The sequence below is a fragment of the Rhinoderma darwinii genome, chromosome 11 (genome assembly GCF_050947455.1).
Source record: "Rhinoderma darwinii isolate aRhiDar2 chromosome 11, aRhiDar2.hap1, whole genome shotgun sequence".
NCBI classification, from domain to species: domain Eukaryota; kingdom Metazoa; phylum Chordata; class Amphibia; order Anura; family Rhinodermatidae; genus Rhinoderma; species Rhinoderma darwinii.
In genome coordinates, this window is record NC_134697.1 from 101913720 (window position 1) to 101932829 (window position 19110).

Here is a 19110-nt window from a genome sequence, read left to right on the forward strand (position 1 = left end):
ATTACACACACACACTATATACATTACACACACACACTATATACATTACACACACACACTATATACATTACACACACACACTATATACATTACACACACACTATATTACATTACACACACACACTATATACATTACACACACACACACATATACATTACACACACACACTATATACATTACACACACACACTATATACATACACACACACACACTATATACATTACACACACACACTATATACATACACACACAAAATACATTACACACACAATATACATTACACACACACACACACACACTATATACACACACACACACACACTATATACAACACACACACTATATACACCACACACACACACACACACACACACACACTATATACATTACACACACACACACTATATACATTACACACTATATACATTACACACACACATATACATTACACACACACATACATACACACACATATACATTACACACACACACACACAATTATACTACACACACACAACATATACATTACACACACACACACACAATATACATTACACACACACACACACAATATACATTACACACACACACACAATATACATTACACACACACACACACAATATACATTACACACACACACACACATATACATTACACACACACACACACATATACATTACACACACACACACACACATATACATTACACACACACACACACACATATACATTACACACACACACACACACATATACATTACACACACACACACACAATATACATTACACACACACACACATATACATTACACACACACAATATACATTACACACACACACAATATACATTACACACACAATATACATTACACACACACACACACACATATACATTACACACAACACACACATATACATACACACACACACACACATATACATTACACACACACACACACATATTACATCACACACACACACACACACACTATATACATTTACACACCATATGTTTTATGGAAAAGTCCTCACCCTGGAGCAGCCACCACCTGACCGTGCCAGGGTCCTTTCTTGGGTGTTTGTTTGTAGCAGAGCCTCCCTGGAGGAAAACCGCTCTCCTTCCTCCTGAGGCTGGGTTCACACAACCTATTTTCAGGCGTAAACGAGGCGTATTATGCCTCGTTTTACGCCTGAAAATAGGGCTACAATACGTCGGCAAACATCTGCCCATTCATTTGACTGGGCTTGCCGACGTATTGTGCAGACGAACTGTAATTTACGCGTCGTCGTTTGACAGCTGTCAAACGACGACGCGTAAATTGACTGCCTCAGCAAAGAAGTGCAGGGCACTTCTTTGCCACATAATTTGAACCGTTCTTCATTGAACTCAATGAAGAGCAGCTCAGATTTACGAGCGTCACAGACGCCTCGTATATTACGAGGAGGAACATTTACGGCTGAAACGACGCAGCTGTTTTCTTATGAAAAACAGGCTGTCATTTCAGCCGTAAATGCCTGCTATCGTGTGAACATACCCTGACTCTCTGCCACGCTTCACATTGTCCGCTTCCCTTTTAATCAGGACCAGCTGAGACTCAACCTCTAGAACCAAAACCTGGAGTGGAGGTATGGGAATGGCCACCCACCCAGAATCTCTACAGCCTAAGGCCTCATGCACACTTCCATCATTGTTTTCACAGCCGTTTTTCACGGATCCGTGATTGGATCAGTGTGGTTCCCGTGTGTACTTCGTGTACACTTCCATGTTTGAGCGCCACGCATGTTACGTGACTGTCCAGCCGCAGTAACGCTTTCAGCACCCTGAACAGAGACTACCGCTGGACAGTCAAGTACCATGCGCGGTGCTCGGAATGTACATTTCTAATGTTTCCTTTAAAAATCCCTAACTCTGAAAAAAATAAGTTCATACTTACCCACAACTCCCTGCTTCTTCCTCTAGTCCTCCCTGCTTCTTCCCCAGTCCGGCTCCTGGGAGGACGTTTCATCCCATGTGACCGCTGCAGCCAATCACAGGCTGCAGCAGTTACATGGACTGCCGCGTCATCCAGGGAGGTCGGACTGGGGGAAGAAGAGGGACTCGTCACCAAGACAATGGCCGGGGTACGTATGAACTGCTTTTTCTTTCTATCGCTGCGGATGCTCTGCCTGAAAAGGGCTGCCCCTTCTCTCTATCCAGCACTGATCAGCAGCCTCTTCTCCCCATCAATGCTGGATAGAGAGAAGGGGCTGCCGATTAGTGCTGTGCAATATCTCTTCTGTACTTCTGCCTGCCCGCCTGGCCGTTGCTAGGCAATGGCTCCGTCACATGGACGGCACACGACGCCTTCCGTGTGCCTTCCGTTTTTTTGACGGACCCATTGACTTGTATGGGCCCCACGGTCACGGAATCTCGGACCAAAGTAGGACAGCTTGAAGAAGTGTGAAAATAATATGCCAAGTCCTGGACTTTCCCAGAAGGGGGAGATCTGAGGGCATCTAGGATTTCCTGTAACCAAAGCCACTTTCTAGCGATAGAACGGGCCGTGGAGGATACAGAATAAACCTACCTTATCACAGGGAACGGGGACCATAGCCTTTCATTGACCAGTTGCAGAGATCCTGCTAATAGATCTGGTATGGGGACTATATAGGAGAGGGGTCGTGTCGTGGGAGCGCTGGAGGTCTTCATGACAGGCACATAGTTGGTGGTGGAGCACTGGTGAAGAGCTCCCGCAAGAGGACAACCTCGTTTATCGACAAAGTCAAAAAAACATTACTTAAGAAATTGTGGTCGTTTCTACCAGACGTCGAGAATTAAAACAAACAATCGGCCGTCAAATGGATGAAAAGCAGGAAAAAAATCCTGGGCAACGAGAAGATCTGGTTTTACTTTGTTGCAAATATCGGGCGCAGATTCTACACTAAAAACTGCAACAAACCCGCCAAGTCTGTACGTGTCTTACACAGCGACTATTGCTGGAAATAGTGGGAAGACGGCCTCATCCAGAATTAAACTTTTTTTTAATTTTATTCACGTTAAATATATACAAACCAGTCCAGATAGAGGTGCACATATAAACTTCATATATAAAAAGAAAAAAAGTCTCCATCACGTGGTTCTATACACAATCCAGGACGTCAGATCGTAGTCCATAGTCACGTGGCCGCCATTTTCACAGGTCTGAGTCTTGGAAGGTGTAAAGATTAGAGCCAAGATCCTTACAATAAATGTGCAGGTTGTGGAAGGTGTCGGCAGTCAGATGTGGTGAAGTTTTAGGGTTCCTCTCCGGTGTAAGTAATCTGTGTGCAGCAACGCAGAATACTCCACCAGTATCTGAATGAATAGTACTTGTCAATCCTCCAAATTCATTTTAGAGGGTACAGATGATCCACAAGTGTCGGCAATCATTGGCGTCAACCTGAAATATAAGAAGATAAAGTTACAAGAGCGGTGTGCTCCGGACGTGGGTCATCTCATGTTCCTAGGACTTCCTCCATCATCCGTTACTTAACCGCTTCCCGACCGCCCACAGTAAATTCACATTGCGCTTGCTGGGCTCTGTGCAGCGCCAACGTGAAATTCACGGTGGGTGTTAAAAGCGCGATCCGGGTGTCTCAGAGTAGTGCTTTTACCCGGATCGCGCGGTTATCCCCTGCGTCTGGTCCCCGAGACATGGAACGTTTGTTGTAGCAACGAACTGGAAAGTTTGTTACTATAACAAACTGGAAAGTTTGTTGCTACAACAAACTTTCCCGGGGACAGATTCCGGGTGCTGCAATCGGTTATAAGGCAAAACCGGAGGCCATACAACAGCCCCCGGGACTGCCAAGCACGGCAGCCTATGAGAACCAGCCGGAGGCCATACAACAGCCCCCGGGACTGCCAAGCACGGCAGCCTATAGGAACCGGCCGGAGGCCATACAACAGCCTATGAGAACCAGCCGGAGGCCATACAACAGCCTATGAGAACCAGCCGGAGGCCATACAACAGCCCCAGGGACTACCAAGCACGGCAGCCTATGAGAACCAGCCGGAGGCCATACAACAGCCCCCGGGACTGCCAAGCACGGCAGCCTATGAGAACCAGCCGGAGGCCATACAACAGCCCCCGGGACTGCCAAGCACGGCAGCCTATGAGAACCAGCCGGAGGCCATACAACAGCCCCCGGGACTGCCAAGCACGGCAGCCTATGAGAACCAGCCGGAGGCCATACAACAGCCTATGAGAAACCAGCCGGAGGCCATACAACAGCCTATGAGAACCAGCCGGAGGCCATACAACAGCCCCAGGGACTGCCAAGCACGGCAGCCTATGAGAACCAGCCGGAGGCCATACAACAGCCTATGAGAACCAGCCCGAGGCCCATACAACAGCCTATGAGAACCAGCCGGAGGCCATACAACAGCCCCAGGGACTGCCAAGCACGGCAGCCTATGAGAAACCAGCCGGAGGCCATACAACAGCCCCAGGGACTGCCAAGCACGGCAGCCTATGAGAACCAGCCGGAGGCCATACAACAGCCCCAGGGACTGCCAAGCACGGCAGCCTATGAGAACCAGCCGGAGGCCATACAACAGCCTATGAGAACCAGCCGGAGGCCATACAACAGCCTATGAGAACCAGCCGGAGGCCGGTCCTCATAAGCTTCCTGTCATCTCAGCGTCAGACTGACAGTTAATAATACCTAGGTAGTGTAATGTATTATAGCAGCGATCAGTGCTGAAGGTCTTCAAGTAAAAAGTAAATAAAAAAAAGTAATAAAAAGGTTTTATAAAAAAGTGTAAAAACAAGTTATAAAAGTTACAAAAAATGCTTTTTTTTCCTATAAGGAAGAATTTTATTATATGAAAAAAATGAAATGTTAAAAAAAACAAAAACTACACATATTTGGTATCACCGCGTTCGTAACGACCCAAACTATAAAATTATGTTTCCCGCACGGTGAACACCGCAAAAAAATAATAATTAAAAAACAATGTTCCGAATCACTATTTTTTGGTCATCACCCCCTCCCAAAATATAGAATAAAAGTGATCAAAAAGTCGCATGTACCCCAAAATAGTACCAATAAAAACTACAACCCGTCCCGCAAAAAACAAGCCCTTACACCGCTTTTTGGACTGAAAAGTAAAAAAGTTATGGCTCTCAGAATACGGGGACACAAAAAAGAAATAATTTGAATCGAAAAGTGATTTTATTGCGCAAACGGCACAAAACATAAAAAAATTATATACATCTGGTATCGCCGTAATCGTACCGACCCGCAGAATAAAGTAAAATGTCATTTAAAGCGCACGGTGAACATTGAAAAATAAAATAAAAAACAAAAACATTGTCAGAATTTGTTTTTTTTGGTCACTTTGCTTGCCAAAAAATCTAATAAAAAGTGATTAAAACACACGTGTACCCTAAAAATGGTACCAATGAAAGTACAGATTGTCCCGCAACAAATAAGCCCTCACACGGGTCCAGTGGAGAAAAAAAAGTAAAAAAAGTTCTGCCTCTCAGAATATAGCGACAGAAATTGTGCAGTGTCCAAAAGCAGATGAGATCGGGCGACCATTTATCAGTGCGACACCGGCCACAATCTGCGGATTATTATTTATTTACCGCATTATTATACCCTCTTATATGTCCTGATGTCTCCGCACAGATTACATGTACCCCCACATTATAAACTGAAATACCAGCAAAACCCCAAACCGAACTATTACCAAGCAAAATCTGCGCTCCAAAAGCCAAATGGCGCTCCTCCCTTCTGAGCCCCACGGTGTGCCCAAACACCAGCTTACGTCCACATATGATATTTTATATCTGGGAGAACCCGCTCAACATTGTATGAGATATTTGTCTTCAGTGGCCGCAAACTGGGCACAACATATGTGCATTAAAATGGCATATCAGTGGAAAATTGTAATTTTCACATTGCACCATCCGCTGCGCATTAACGCCTTCGCGCACCACGGACTTAATAGCATGTCGTGGTGCGGGGGGGGGTTATATATGGAGCGGGCTCATGCGCTGCGCCCGCTCCATATTCTGCTGGTGTCAGCTGTGTATTTCCAGCTGACACCCGGGACTAACGGACAGGAATAGCGATCACGCGGTTACAGGAGCCTGTAAAAATTATATTATACTGCAATACATTAGTACTGCAGTGCATTGTACCAGCGACCTAATGATCGCTCGTTCCAGTCCCTAAAGGGACTTTTGGTGTGTTTACACGGTTTTGGTACCTCAGGGGCTTTGCAAATGTGACATGACACCCGAAAACCATTCCAGCTAAATTTGAGCTCCAAGTATTGTTCCTTCCCTTCTGAGTCCTGCCGTGAGTCCAAAACAGCCGTTTATTACCACATATGGCGTATTGCTGTAATCAGGACAAATTGCTTTACAGATTTTGGGGTGTTTTTTCTCCTTTATTCATTGTAAAAATTAAACATTTCTATGTGTTTTTCAGAAAAAATATTTTTTCCACTAAATTCAGGAAAAAAACTGTGGGGTCAAAATGCTAACTATACCCCTAGAAAAAATCCTTGAGGGGTGGAAGTCTTCAAAATGGGGTCACTTTTGGGGGGTTTCTACGGTCTTGCTCCCTCCAGGGCGTTGCAAACGCGACATTGCACTGAAAACCAATCCAGCAAAATCTAAGCTTCAAAAATCCAAATGGCGCTCCTTCCCTTCTGAGCCCCGCCGTGGGTCCAAACAGCGGTTTAGTGTACCACATATGGGGTATTGCTGTAATCGGGAGAAGTATCTTTAAAAGTTTTGGGGTGCTTTTTTTATTATTTATTCCTTGCAAATATTATTTTCCAGTACATCCCTCATGACTGCACCACAGGGAGGTTGCCCTATTGACCTCTATAGGGACAGGAAGACAGAGGTTAAAAGGCCCCTCCCACCACCCACTTGCCAGTGTTCTTCCTGTCCCTATAGGGTCACGAGCAGAAGAGACGTTGCTCATGTGTTGCTGCAGGAGAAAAAACTCGGGCAGGGGGCAAGATTTGGGGGGGCCGTGCACTCCCCCTTCTATTCCTCCTAAAGCCTAGGCTAATACCCTGCTAACGAGAGGTCCCTTAGCTCCCAACCTAAAACACCTACCTGAGGAATCCTAGGCAGGGTTCCGGTAGTGTGTGAGGTTCAGGATACCCAAGCAGGCTTCGGCCTGGCCACGTGACCAGGCGGGGTCCGGCAGCTCCATAGCCTTGGAAGCACCGGCAAAAGCATCCTCGCTGCTCCGCATAGCAGGCCTCAGTCGCCGGCTATGACGTGGCCGCACCTCAACGAATAGCCGCGACCGGAAATGACGTCGGGCTACTTCCGGTCTGCGGCCATCTTGGAAGGCGGGAAATTCAAACACCCGCATTTAAAGGGACACGCACAGGTATGTAGTTACAGCTGATACCTCTAACTTGATTGATATCTTGTGGATTGCATATTGCATTGGTTGTTACCTGTTGCGGAATGGAACTTCCTCGTTCTGACGGAATTCCGGATATGTCACAGGGTCACGCGAGTCTCACCCTTGGGGTAAGGGTTATGACTCCTTATGTACACCATACTTTACCTGCCTTCTGTTTTCTCTATGAGAAAGATTCCTCTCAGAGACAAACTGATAAAAAGGTTAAAAAATGCGCGACTTGTGCGAAAAAATTGCCAGAGTCACATAGGAAATAAATTGTGTCAGGATTGTATTGCAAAAGTACTAAAAGAGGAACAACAACATTTCTGTCTGAAATTAGGGCTATGATTCGTGAAGAAGTCAGTCAGTAGCCTCCCTTGCCCCTCCTCAAGAAACTCCCTCACACTCCCAGGCAAAAAGACCACGGATTGAAGTGGATCAAAAATATTGTCCTCCATCTCAGGGGTCTGACTCGGAGCAGGAGTGTTATTACCTATCGGAGGGTGAGTTAGAAGGAGGAGAGGAACTCTTGCCTTCAACTTCATCCACTCAAGAGAAAAAAATGTCTTCTCTTCTGAGATGTCTAATACCTTAATCCAGGCAATATGGGAAACCATGGATATCCCCGAAGTAGACCAACCATATACCATCCAGGATGAGATGTTTGGGGGTCTAACAGAAAAGAAACAAAGATTTTTCCGGTAAACGAAAATCTCAAGAGAAGGGTAACAACTGAATGGGAGGATTCGGAAAAAGAGGCTCTTCATTTCAAGAGAATTTAAAAAAACAGACTTCTCTTTGATCCAGAAGACACTAAACCTTGGGATGAGATCCCAAAAGTAGATGTCCCCAGTAGCCAGGATTGCTAAAAAAAAACAACGCAATCCCATTTGAAGATTCCTCTCAGTTGAAGGACGCCATGGACCGAAAGGCAGACGGGCTACTGAAAAGAGCTTGGGAATCTTCCTCCGCTTTGATCTCTACGAATATTGCGACCACATCGGTAGCATGAGCAAGGTTTATATGGTTAAACCAGCTGGAGACCCATTTGATGATGAAGACATAAGACAAGATCTATTAGAATCTCTACCCTTACTAAAGATGGCAACCGGATTCTTGGTAGACGCTTCAGCGGAATCCATTAGATTTGCTGCCAGGAATGGGGCCCTCTCAAATGCTGCTAGAAGAGCATTATGGCTCAAAATGTGGTCAGGAGATACGAAGTCCAAAGTCCAAGAACAAGTTGTGTTCTATCCAGTTTACAGGTTCTCTGATGTTCGGTCCTCTCCTCAATAACATGCTGGAGAATGTAGCGGATAGGAAAACGGGGTTTCCAGAAGAGAACCAAAAAAACCCCCTCAATTTCTGAGGTTTCTCCAACAGAGGGATCCTACCTTACAGAACTACAGCGGGAAAGGGAAGTCCGGTCGCTGGAGTTACCCCAAAGGAAGAAGGGGGTCGAGGATATCTCCTTAACCCCAATAACTCATTTCAGCCCTCAAAGCAATGACGCCAAGAGTGTGGGGGGGGGGGGGGGGGGGGGGGAGACCTACAATTTTATCCAAAACGGACATGAATAACCGAGCCCCCGGCTTCTAAAGATTATAGAAGAAGGGTACAAAATAGAATTCTCATCCATTCCTCCAGAGAAATTCTAATAACCCAGTACAAGCAAAAGACCTTCATCAGATCCTTATCCGGGACGTCGAGAAACTACTAATTGAGAGCAATTACTCCAGTTCCCCACAACGAAAAATTCAAGGGCCACTATTGAAAGATCTTCTTAGTCAAGAAACCAAACGGTTCTTACAGGACAATAATCAACCTGAAGGTCCAGAACAAATTGGTAAAAATATCGAAAATTCAAGTTGGAGTCTATCAGATCGACTATTCCTCTAATAAGGGAAGTACAATCAATGTGTACAATCGATTTAAAGGATGCGTATTATCACGTTCCTATCCACCCCGTGTACCAGAGATTCCTCAGATCGCAATTCAGGAGGGTCCTTCCATTCTCCACTTCCAGTTTGCCTGCCTCGCCTTTCGGCATTTCCTCCGCCCCCAGAATTTTTACAAAAATTATGGCAGAGATTATGGCATTTGTAAGAAGTCAGGGTATAGTAATTATCCCATATCTAGACGACTTCCTGTTGACGGCAGATACTCTGTCTATCTTAAACAGTCATCGGTCACAGGTTCTTTCCCTACTACAGGAATTGGGATGGATAATCAACTTCCAAAAGTCAAGTCTTCCTTCCCAACAACAGAAGGTCTTCTTAGGTCTCTTCTACTAGTCTCCTCCCTTCAACATTCCTTCCTCCCAAGAGAGAAACAAATACTTCTACTGACAGAAGTGAGGGAATTTTGGAGGAAAAGCGCCTGTTCCATATGGGAATGTATGCGGATGTTGGGAATGATGACGTCTTGCATCCAATCTATTGCATGGAGTCGATTTCACTCCAGACCCTTACAGAATCTGATCTTGTCCCAGTGCGATCGAAAACAGGACTCCCTGAATTCAAGAATTCTAATTTCTGAGACTGTGAAATCATCTCTCCATTGGTGGCTCTGCACAAACATGAGCACGGGGGTCCCCTGGAGAACTTCTCCTTATGTGGTAATTACCACAGATGCCAGCAAACACGGCTGGGAGTCGGTAATCCAAGACCAGCACTTTCAGGGCACATGGACTGTTCAAATGAAGAGGATGTCCTCAAACTTCAAAGAACTAAGAGCCGTATGGGAGACACTTATAAGAGCTTCACCCACCATAAAAGGGAAGTATATAAGAATTTTATCGGACAACACGACAGCAGTGTCCTTTCTTCGCCATCAAGGGGGAACAAGACACACTCTTCTTCAGGCCCGCTCTACAACATTTTCAGTTGGGCAGAAGAAAATGTCCCATCAGTCTCTGCAGTCCACCTAAAAGGCTCAGAGAACCTATCAGCAGATTTCCTGAGTCGGGAAAAAAATAGACCTTGGAGAATGGTCCCTAAACAGGGAAGTCTTTCTGAAGATGGGGTTATCCACAAATAGACCTGTTTGCCACGAGGAAGAACACTCAAGTAGAGACATTCTTCTCCCTAAATCTCAGAGACAACCCATTGGGAGTAGATGCATTGTCCCAACCCTGGGACATGGATCTGGCCTATGCCTTTCCTCCGTTTCCTCGAATACCAATGGTATTAAGAAAAATCCAGGAAGATTTGACAAAGCTCATCATTCTTCCCTATTGGCCAAAAAGAAGTTGGTTTCCAATCGTAAAATACCTAGCGTTGGAAGACCCTATCATGCTCCCAGTCAAGGAGAATCTTCTCTCCCAGGGTCCCTTATTCTTTCAGGGAATAGAAACTCTGAAATTGTCAGCCTGGATCCTGAAAGGCAGATCTTGAGGAACCACGGTCTGTCAGACGAGGTCATTTCAACTATCTTATCAAGTCATAAAGAAGTTACTGCAAAAATCTATCAAAAAACATGGAAGCAATTCCGTTCCTGGCATGGAGACCCAGGACCAGACCCCTTTACTAGCAACATCACGAAAATCCTAGATTTTCTACAATCTGGATTCAAAAAAGGGCTTCGTCCTAGTACCTTAAAAGTACGGATTTCAGCCTTAGGTCATTTTTTTAACCCTCCCCTGGCTGAACATCGGTGGATCAGAAGATTCACTCAAGCGGTCTCTAAACTGAAACCTTCCCTAAAGAAATCCGTTCCTACCTGGGATGTGAATGTGGTGTTAACGACTCTTTGTGAGCCCCCCTTTGAGCCGCTCGACACGATTAATATGCGTTTTTTAACTCTAAAAGCTGCATTCTTAGTCGCTATTACTTCAGCAAGAAGGATTGGAGAAATCTAATCTGTCGGTCATAGAACTGTACCTAAAAGTACAAGAGGATAAGATCATCCTAAAGCTGGATCCCTCCTTTATTCCAAAGGTATCTACTGCTTTCCATAGAGAACAAGAAATAATTCAGATCCAAAAAACCAACAAGAAGGAAAATTCCATTGCCTGGATGTCAGGCGAACAATTCTCCACTATCTGGATAGAACCTCCTCCTGGAGACGAGATAAACATCTATTTGTCCTGTTTGGGGGAAAGAATAGAGGAAAGAAAGCCTCAAAACGACCATACAAGAAGCCTACAAGTCCCAAGGACTATGCGCCCCACAAGGCATCAGAGCCCATTCAACGAGGGCAGTTTCGGCATCCTGGGCAGAAAGAAGAGAAGCCTCTATGGACCAGATCTGCAGAACTGCCACTTGGTCATCATACGTTTTGCAAACATTATAGGCTCAATGTTCTGTCCGATACGGATTTATGTTTTGGACGGAAAGTCCTTCAATCCGCAGTCCCGCCCTGAGCATTATAATCTGGTATTGCTCCTGTGGGATGTACTGGAAAGTAGGGATTAGACCTACCGGTAATTGTATTTCCAGGAGTCCCTCATGACCGCGCGCTCACATTCCCTCCCCTTGTTGAAATTCTGATGTGTGCAAGTAACAGGTCCGTTATCACTAGAAATAAACCATCCCGGTGTAGTGACTTAAGATCACCGGCGAGTGCGTGGTGGAGGGGCCTTGTAACCTCCGTCTTCCCGTCCCTACAGAGGTCAATAGGGCGACCTCCTCCTGGGGTGTCAGGAGGGATTCCTGGAGATACAATTACCGCCAGGTCTAACTCCTACTTTTTTTAATATTTATTCAGAAAAAAAAAGTACATTTTCACTTTCACAGACAAACTCCAATAAATATAGCAAAAGACCTGTGGGGTGAAGATGCTCACTGTACCCCTAGATAAATTCCTTGAGGGGTGTAGTTTCATAAATGGGGTCACTTTTGGGGGGTTTCCACTGTTTTGGCACCGCAAGAGCCCTTCAAACCGGACATGGTGGATAAAATATATTCTAAAAAAAAGGAGGCCACAAAATCCTCTAGGTGCTCCTTTACTTCTGGGGCCGGCGCTTCAGTCCAGTCACACGCTAGGGCCACACATGGGATATTCCTAAAAACTGCAGAATCTGGGCAATAAATACTCAGTTGTGTTTCTCGGGTAAAACCTTCCGTGTTACAGAAAAAAATGGATTACTAAGGAATTGCAGCCAAAAATGTGTCAATTTCCCCTCTACTTTACTTTAATTCCTGTGAAGCGCCTAAAGGGTTAAGAAACTTTCTGAATGCGGTTTTGAATACTTTGAGGGGTGCCGTTTTTATTATGGGGTGATTTATGGGGTCTATGTAATACATAAGGCCCTCAAAGCCACTTCACAACTGAACTGGTCCCTGTAAAAATGACATTTTCTTGAAAATGTGAGAAATTGCTGGTAAAGTTGTGACCCTCGTAACGTCCTAGAAAAAGAAAAGGACGTTCAAAAACCGCTGCAAACATAAAGTAGACGTGCGGGGGATGGGAACTAGTGGCTATTGTGAGGTATGACCGCCCGTCTTACAAGAACATACATTTAAAAGGAGAAAAATCAGAATTTTTGCACATTTTATCTAAATTTTGGTGCTTTTCACGAATAAGCAATGACTTTATAAAATCTCAGAATGGCTTGGATAGGCAAAAGCATCGCAGAGTTACCACATAATGGGGCTGGTCCTGAAAGGGTTAAAGGGCACAGAATAAGGGAGCTGCAGCCCCTTCATTGTATCAACCTGCACAGCGCCACTTACATGACTGGGCAGCCGGGGGCACCACCGGGCAAGGAAAACTCTGAAGGGGACACAGCACTAAACCAGCAATGCAGCCCCTTCATCCTGAGGATCAGAGGAGACGTAGATCCCCAAACACAACGCCATTCTAGCGCAGCGCCACTCAACTATCTCTAGTGATGATCCATTTATCTGGCTCTACCATCAAGTAAAGGTCTGCGTTTCAGTCCCCCCCCCCCCATAGGAACGCGCCACACAGCGCCCCCCGTAGGTACGTGCCACACAACGCGCCCCCCCCCCCATAGGTACGTGCCACACAGCGCGCCCCCCTCGTAGGTACGTGCCACACAACGTGCCCCCCCCGTAGGTACGTGCCACACAACGTGCCCCCCCCCGTAGGTACGTGCCACACAACGTGCCCCCCCCGCAGGTACGTGCCACACAGTGCCCCCCTCGTAGGTACGTGCCACACAGCGCCGCCCACCCCGTAGGTACGTGCCCTCCCCGTAGGAACGTGCCACACAGCGCCCCCCCCCCCCCGTAGGTACGTGCCACATAGCGCCCCCCCCCGTAGGTACGTGCCACATAGCGCCCCCCCCCCGTAGGTACGTGCCACATAGCGCCCCCCCCCCGTAGGTACGTGCCACATAGCGCCCCCCCCCCGTAGGTACGTGCCACATAGCGCCTCCCCCCCGTAGGTACGTGCCACACAGCGCCGCCCACCCCGTAGGTACGTGCCCTCCCCGTAGGAACGTGCCACACAGCGCCCCCCCCCCCGTAGGTAAGTGCCACATAGCGCCCCCCCCGTAGGTACGTGCCACATAGCGCCCCCCCCCCGTAGGTACGTGCCACATAGCGCCCCCCCCCCGTAGGTACGTGCCACATGGTGCCAATAGAGAAGGCGATTTACAGCCACAAACTCAGCTGTTCCCATTTCCACTCTGTCACCCAGCAATGCAGGCCTGGCCTCTTCTGGCCTCCGCTCTACTGAATGATGACGTCGTTGTGCCGCCTGCATCTCAGGAAAAGCGCCAAATCGCAGCAGAGCCGTTTAGGCTTTTCAATTGTAACTGCTTCCTAAGGGTGCGAATACAATTGGGTGCAGGGCCTGCGGTTCACCAGTTCAGCACCCCCGGACATAGCGTTATCACTTTATGACAGAATATAGTAAAACCGTGTGCGGAAACCTCCCCCGACTGGCAGCTTATCTTCTAACCCTAGGTCTATGCAGGAGATTTGGTGCAGTGTATCAGAAAAATGGAGATCCAAAAAGGACGTGGTGATAAGAGGTTCACCTGGGGATTGCCAGCCTTACCTTTAGTTCAGATTACGTATCAGCTGGTTAATGGCGGCGGCTCGGTTTCCAGGATCGCCAACTTCAGTAAGATAACCCTTCCTGTTAACCCCAGCGTGACGCGCTATAGACAACTGGAAGGGACATAAGAACCGATTTACTGCTGTGAAGTGGCTTCCTGCCGAATACAATTCATGAATCACGTCTTCTAGGCAGATAATCCCAAACTGTCCTAAAACAGGAGAAAAACACATATGAGATGAGTGAATGTGATGTCTCTGGTGATTTGATGTGCGGCCGCGGCTCTAGAACAGCGCGAAGGCACCACCACATCTCCTGACAGCTCCGCTCACATTATAGTCAACGTCCGACCCTGAGACACCTGAAGAAGATCTGAGCGGAGATGACGTGCTGCCTACACTGTTCTAGTGATACGCGGTTGGTGCCCGATCACGGATACACGACACTTACCCAACTTTTCTTCAATCATATTGTTGTCTGTCAGGGGCATCACTTTGCCCAGCACTTTGCCTTGTCCACGCTTTAAGATGAGTTCTCGTACAGACTTCAAGTTCGGGAAACTGAAAAATAAGCCTGGGTCAGATACTATAATCCTGCAGCAACAATCCGCACAGAAAACGTATGTGTATACATGAAATACCCTACACATCCATACCCTAAACTACCCTGCAAGAGTGGTCTGACTGCTTCTGCTAGAAGAGAGAGCCCGGGAGAGCGCAGCCCGTGCGAGAGCCCGGGAGAGCGCAGCCCGTGCGAGAGCCCGGGAGAGCGCAGCCCGTGCGAGAGCCCGGGAGAGCGCAGCCCGTGCGAGAGCCCGGGAGAGCGCAGCCCGTGCGAGAGCCCGGGAGAGCGCAGCCCGTGCGAGAGCCCGGGAGAGCGCAGCCCGTGCGAGAGCCCGGGAGAGCGCAGCCCGTGCGAGAGCCCGGGAGAGCGCAGCCCGTGCGAGAGCCCGGGAGAGCGCAGCCCGTGCGAGAGCCCGGGAGAGCGCAGCCCGTGCGAGAGCCCGGGAGAGCGCAGCCCGTGCGAGAGCCCGGGAGAGCGCAGCCCGTGCGAGAGCCCGGGAGAGCGCAGCCCGTGCGAGAGCCCGGGAGAGCGCAGCCCGTGCGAGAGCCCGGGAGAGCGCAGCCCGTGCGAGAGCCCGGGAGAGCGCAGCCCGTGCGAGAGCCCGGGAGAGCGCAGCCCGTGCGAGAGCCCGGGAGAGCGCAGCCCGTGCGAGAGCCCGGGAGAGCGCAGCCCGTGCGAGAGCCCGGGAGAGCGCAGCCCGTGCGAGAGCCCGGGAGAGCGCAGCCCGTGCGAGAGCCCGGGAGAGCGCAGCCCGTGCGAGAGCCCGGGAGAGCGCAGCCCGTGCGAGAGCCCGGGAGAGCGCAGCCCGTGCGAGAGCCCGGGAGAGCGCAGCCCGTACTGAGCACGTGCGAGAGCCCGGGAGAGCGCAGCCCGTACTGAGCACGTGCGAGAGCCCGGGAGAGCGCAGCCCGTACTGAGCACGTGCGAGAGCCAGGGAGAGCGCAGCCCGTACTGAGCACGTGCGAGAGCCAGGGAGAGCGCAGCCCGTACTGAGCACGTGCGAGAGCCAGGGAGAGCGCAGCCCGTACTGAGCACGTGCGAGAGCCAGGGAGAGCGCAGCCCGTACTGAGCACGTGCGAGAGCCAGGGAGAGCGCGGCCCGTACTGAGCATAATCCAGGATAATGGAGGGCTTCCCGAGGAATATAGCTGCCCGTCACCAGTCTACCGTTTCACCACACTCGTATGCTATGTTAGGGTGTATAAAATATAAACAAACACGCTACTACTCACCCCCACGCCACGTACGGCTCTATCGCTTGTATCATCTTCACAGATTCCGGTGTCAGCTTCACAAACACTCCAGAGAAAATCTTCCCCAGTCTAAAGTTTTTCAGGATACGGAGAACGTGCTGGTTCACACCCTGAATACTGAAACGGGAGAGAGAATATGAAGCTATAGGAGGAGCAGAAGCCAGAAAGTGAAAACAGGGGCTCATACAAGCGGCCATATTAGGGCACCCATAATCTTCTCAGGGGATTACTGCCCCTCCGTATGCCCCCTACTGCCTACAGTTCCCCAGTATAATTTCATTTGTAACTTCCCATCAGCCATATCAGCTCTCATGAGACGACTTTGTCACCCGGTCACCTAGAGGGTCCTGCTCGTCCTCTCTTAGGTCTCCCTAGCAGTTAGACACAGTAAGTGCCCCCTTCACCCCCCTCACAGTGCAGGGAATGCTGGGACATCAATGGTGGATGTAGTAAGTGGCTTCTGCTGCTACAAGTGAATCACTGACAGAAGAACGTATCACTGCAGCAACGTACTCTGTAATTCTCACTACAAAAGCAAGCTTCTCGCTGGAAATGTTGGGGATTTTCTTCCTATAGATTTGCATTCTTCGCAACCGGGAGTCGTCTCTCATCTTTCTTCTGGAGTCTCTCACAAAAGTTTCAAGACGTTTGAACTTGATCTGTTTCCCTGGCTGGACCTGTGAAGGAAAAAAAAAAGGGGACAAAAAGTAAGAAACCTAAACTACTTCAAAATCTGCTGTAAATTTAATGGCGCACGTGATCTACAAAACACACCAAAAACTAAAGAGAAAAAAATCCATAAACAGCGCCCCTCAGTCCAAAGGCTGCCTTTAGAATTGCACCTCAAAGACTTACAAAACCGTAAACTGCTTGTGGACAAGATAAGTGCCGTCTCAGGATAATAATAAAAAAAAGCGTACATGTTTAAACTGGTTCGGCCGACTGATCTTATGTGTATGGGCACCTAAAAACAACCGGCCGCAGAACGAGCCCCCCCCCTCCCCCCCTACTGCTCTGTCTGAAATGGGATCCCAGGCATGCCAAGCCCCCCCCCCCCCAAGGTGTGCCAAGCCGCCCCCCCAGGCATGCCAAGGCCCCCCCCTGCCCCTCCAGGCATGCCGAGCCCCCCCCGTCCCGCCCCTCCAGGCATGCGGAGGCCCGTCCCGCCCCGCCCCTCCAGGCATGCCGAGCCCCCCCCCCCCCCAAGGCAGGCCAAGCCGCCCCCCCCCGCCCCTCCAGGCAGGCCGAGCCGCACCCCCCCAGGCATGGCATGCCAAGCCCCCCCCCCCGCCCGCCCCTCCAGGCATGCCGAGCCCCCCCGTCCCGCCCCTCCAGGCATGCCGAGCCCCCCCCGTCCCGCCCCTCCAGGCATGCCGAGCACCCCCCCGTCCCGCCCCTCCAGGCATGCCGAGCCCCCCCCCCCCCCCAAGGCAGGCCAAGCCGCCCCCCCCGCCCCTCCAGGCAGGCCGAGCCGCCCCCCCCCCCAGGCATGGCATGGCATGCCAAGCCCCCCCCCCCGCCCGCCCCTCCAGGCATGCCGAGCCCCCCCGTCCCGCCCCTCCAGGCATGCCGAGCCCCCCCCGTCCCGCCCCTCCAGGCATGCCGAGCACCCCCCCGTCCCGCCCCTCCAGGCATGCCGAGCCCCCCCCCCCCCAAGGCAGGCCAAGCCGCCCCCCCCCGCCCCTCCAGGCAGGCCGAGCCGCCCCCCCCCCCAGGCATGGCATGGCATGCCAAGCCCCCCCCCCGCCCACCCCTCCAGGCATGCCGAGCCCCCCGTCCTGCCCCTCCAGGCATGCCGAGCCCCCCCCACCCTTTCAGTCACGCACCAGACAATAAAATAAGGGACCAGGAGGAATTGTCTGCCTGTAAGATTCTCACACGACCGTTTCAGCATCATCTAATTTAGCGATGAGACGCCTTGTTTTTCCGGATCGGTGAAGGTCTTTTATTACGATATCTTAGAGGGGAGGGGGTTCTCGCTTTGGTGGTCTCGAGCCATTAATGTATCACAGGGACGGCCATTTATCTGAATGGCTGCCATGTAATACCACATTTCTCCTGCAGTGGTCGCTAGAGCCAATGTGTGGCCAGAGAAGGCTTCACCCGGCAAAATCAGCTATTTGTCCTGGATGCCGGCTTTACTACGATAGGGATTGGTCTCTGATGACAAGGGGTCTGGGTGGGATCTGTAACATCCATATTACACAGGGTAGATGCTTTCCGGGAAGACTCTCTCAAAGATATTAACAATTCTATAGAGGGAATGGGCATGGTACTTGGGGCACAGATTTATGAAATAATAAAACACTGGGTATGATCGACAGAGGGATATTGGTGGACAGTAAACTGAAGGTTTGGTACTAGTGCCAGGCAGCTGCTGCCAAGGCAAATAAAATGATGTGATGCATCAAAAGGGGTCAAATGTGCATAAAAAAAATAGAGCTGACCTAGAGGGGGAGAAGGTACAACCACAGTAAGAGAATGGGTGGACTACAGTACACAGATATACTCGGTTTTTTTGGTTTGGGAAGGGGCAATCTCCATATATATATATAAATGGACTGTACAGAAATCTCTCAGGATCTATTTATACCCAGGACTATAACAAGGGGGCATCCTCTACATCTAGGGGAACATAGCAGGGGTTCTTTACTGTAAGAGCAGTGATATTATGGAGCTCTGTCGTCATGGTGAAGTACGTGTGGGAGTTTACGAGTAGTCTGGACGTCTTTCTTCATATCACATCAGTACTAGATCAGGTGGGTCGTTGATCTGAACACAATGTTTGGGGTTTTCCACCCTCGGTCACTTTCTCATTGAGGTTTTTGTCTTCTTTGGATTGTAGATTGGATGTAAGAAGATCTACGAGCGTCCTATAAAGTAACAGACACGGGCCCACCAAGTCCTGTTTAACCCCG

At 49.4% G+C, this 19110-nt stretch overlaps 2 protein-coding genes across 2 annotated transcripts in view; both read right to left on the bottom strand.

The window, feature by feature from the left end:
- Positions 1-19110, bottom strand: part of FTSJ3 (FtsJ RNA 2'-O-methyltransferase 3) — a 319479-nt gene that overhangs the window by 54215 nt on the left and 246154 nt on the right. The window lies entirely within an intron of this gene.
- The window catches only part of RPL7L1 (ribosomal protein L7 like 1), a 38453-nt gene continuing 22350 nt past the window's right edge, over positions 3008-19110 (bottom strand). Inside the window, exons 3-7 of the mRNA XM_075842922.1 lie at positions 16706-16869; positions 16172-16309; positions 14827-14936; positions 14377-14587; positions 3008-3422 (exon numbers count right to left, since the gene is read on the bottom strand). Of these exons, the coding sequence (XP_075699037.1) occupies positions 14379-14587; positions 14827-14936; positions 16172-16309; positions 16706-16869 (621 nt within the window). The 3' untranslated portion in view covers positions 3008-3422; positions 14377-14378. The remainder of the gene's footprint in view (positions 3423-14376; positions 14588-14826; positions 14937-16171; positions 16310-16705; positions 16870-19110) is intronic.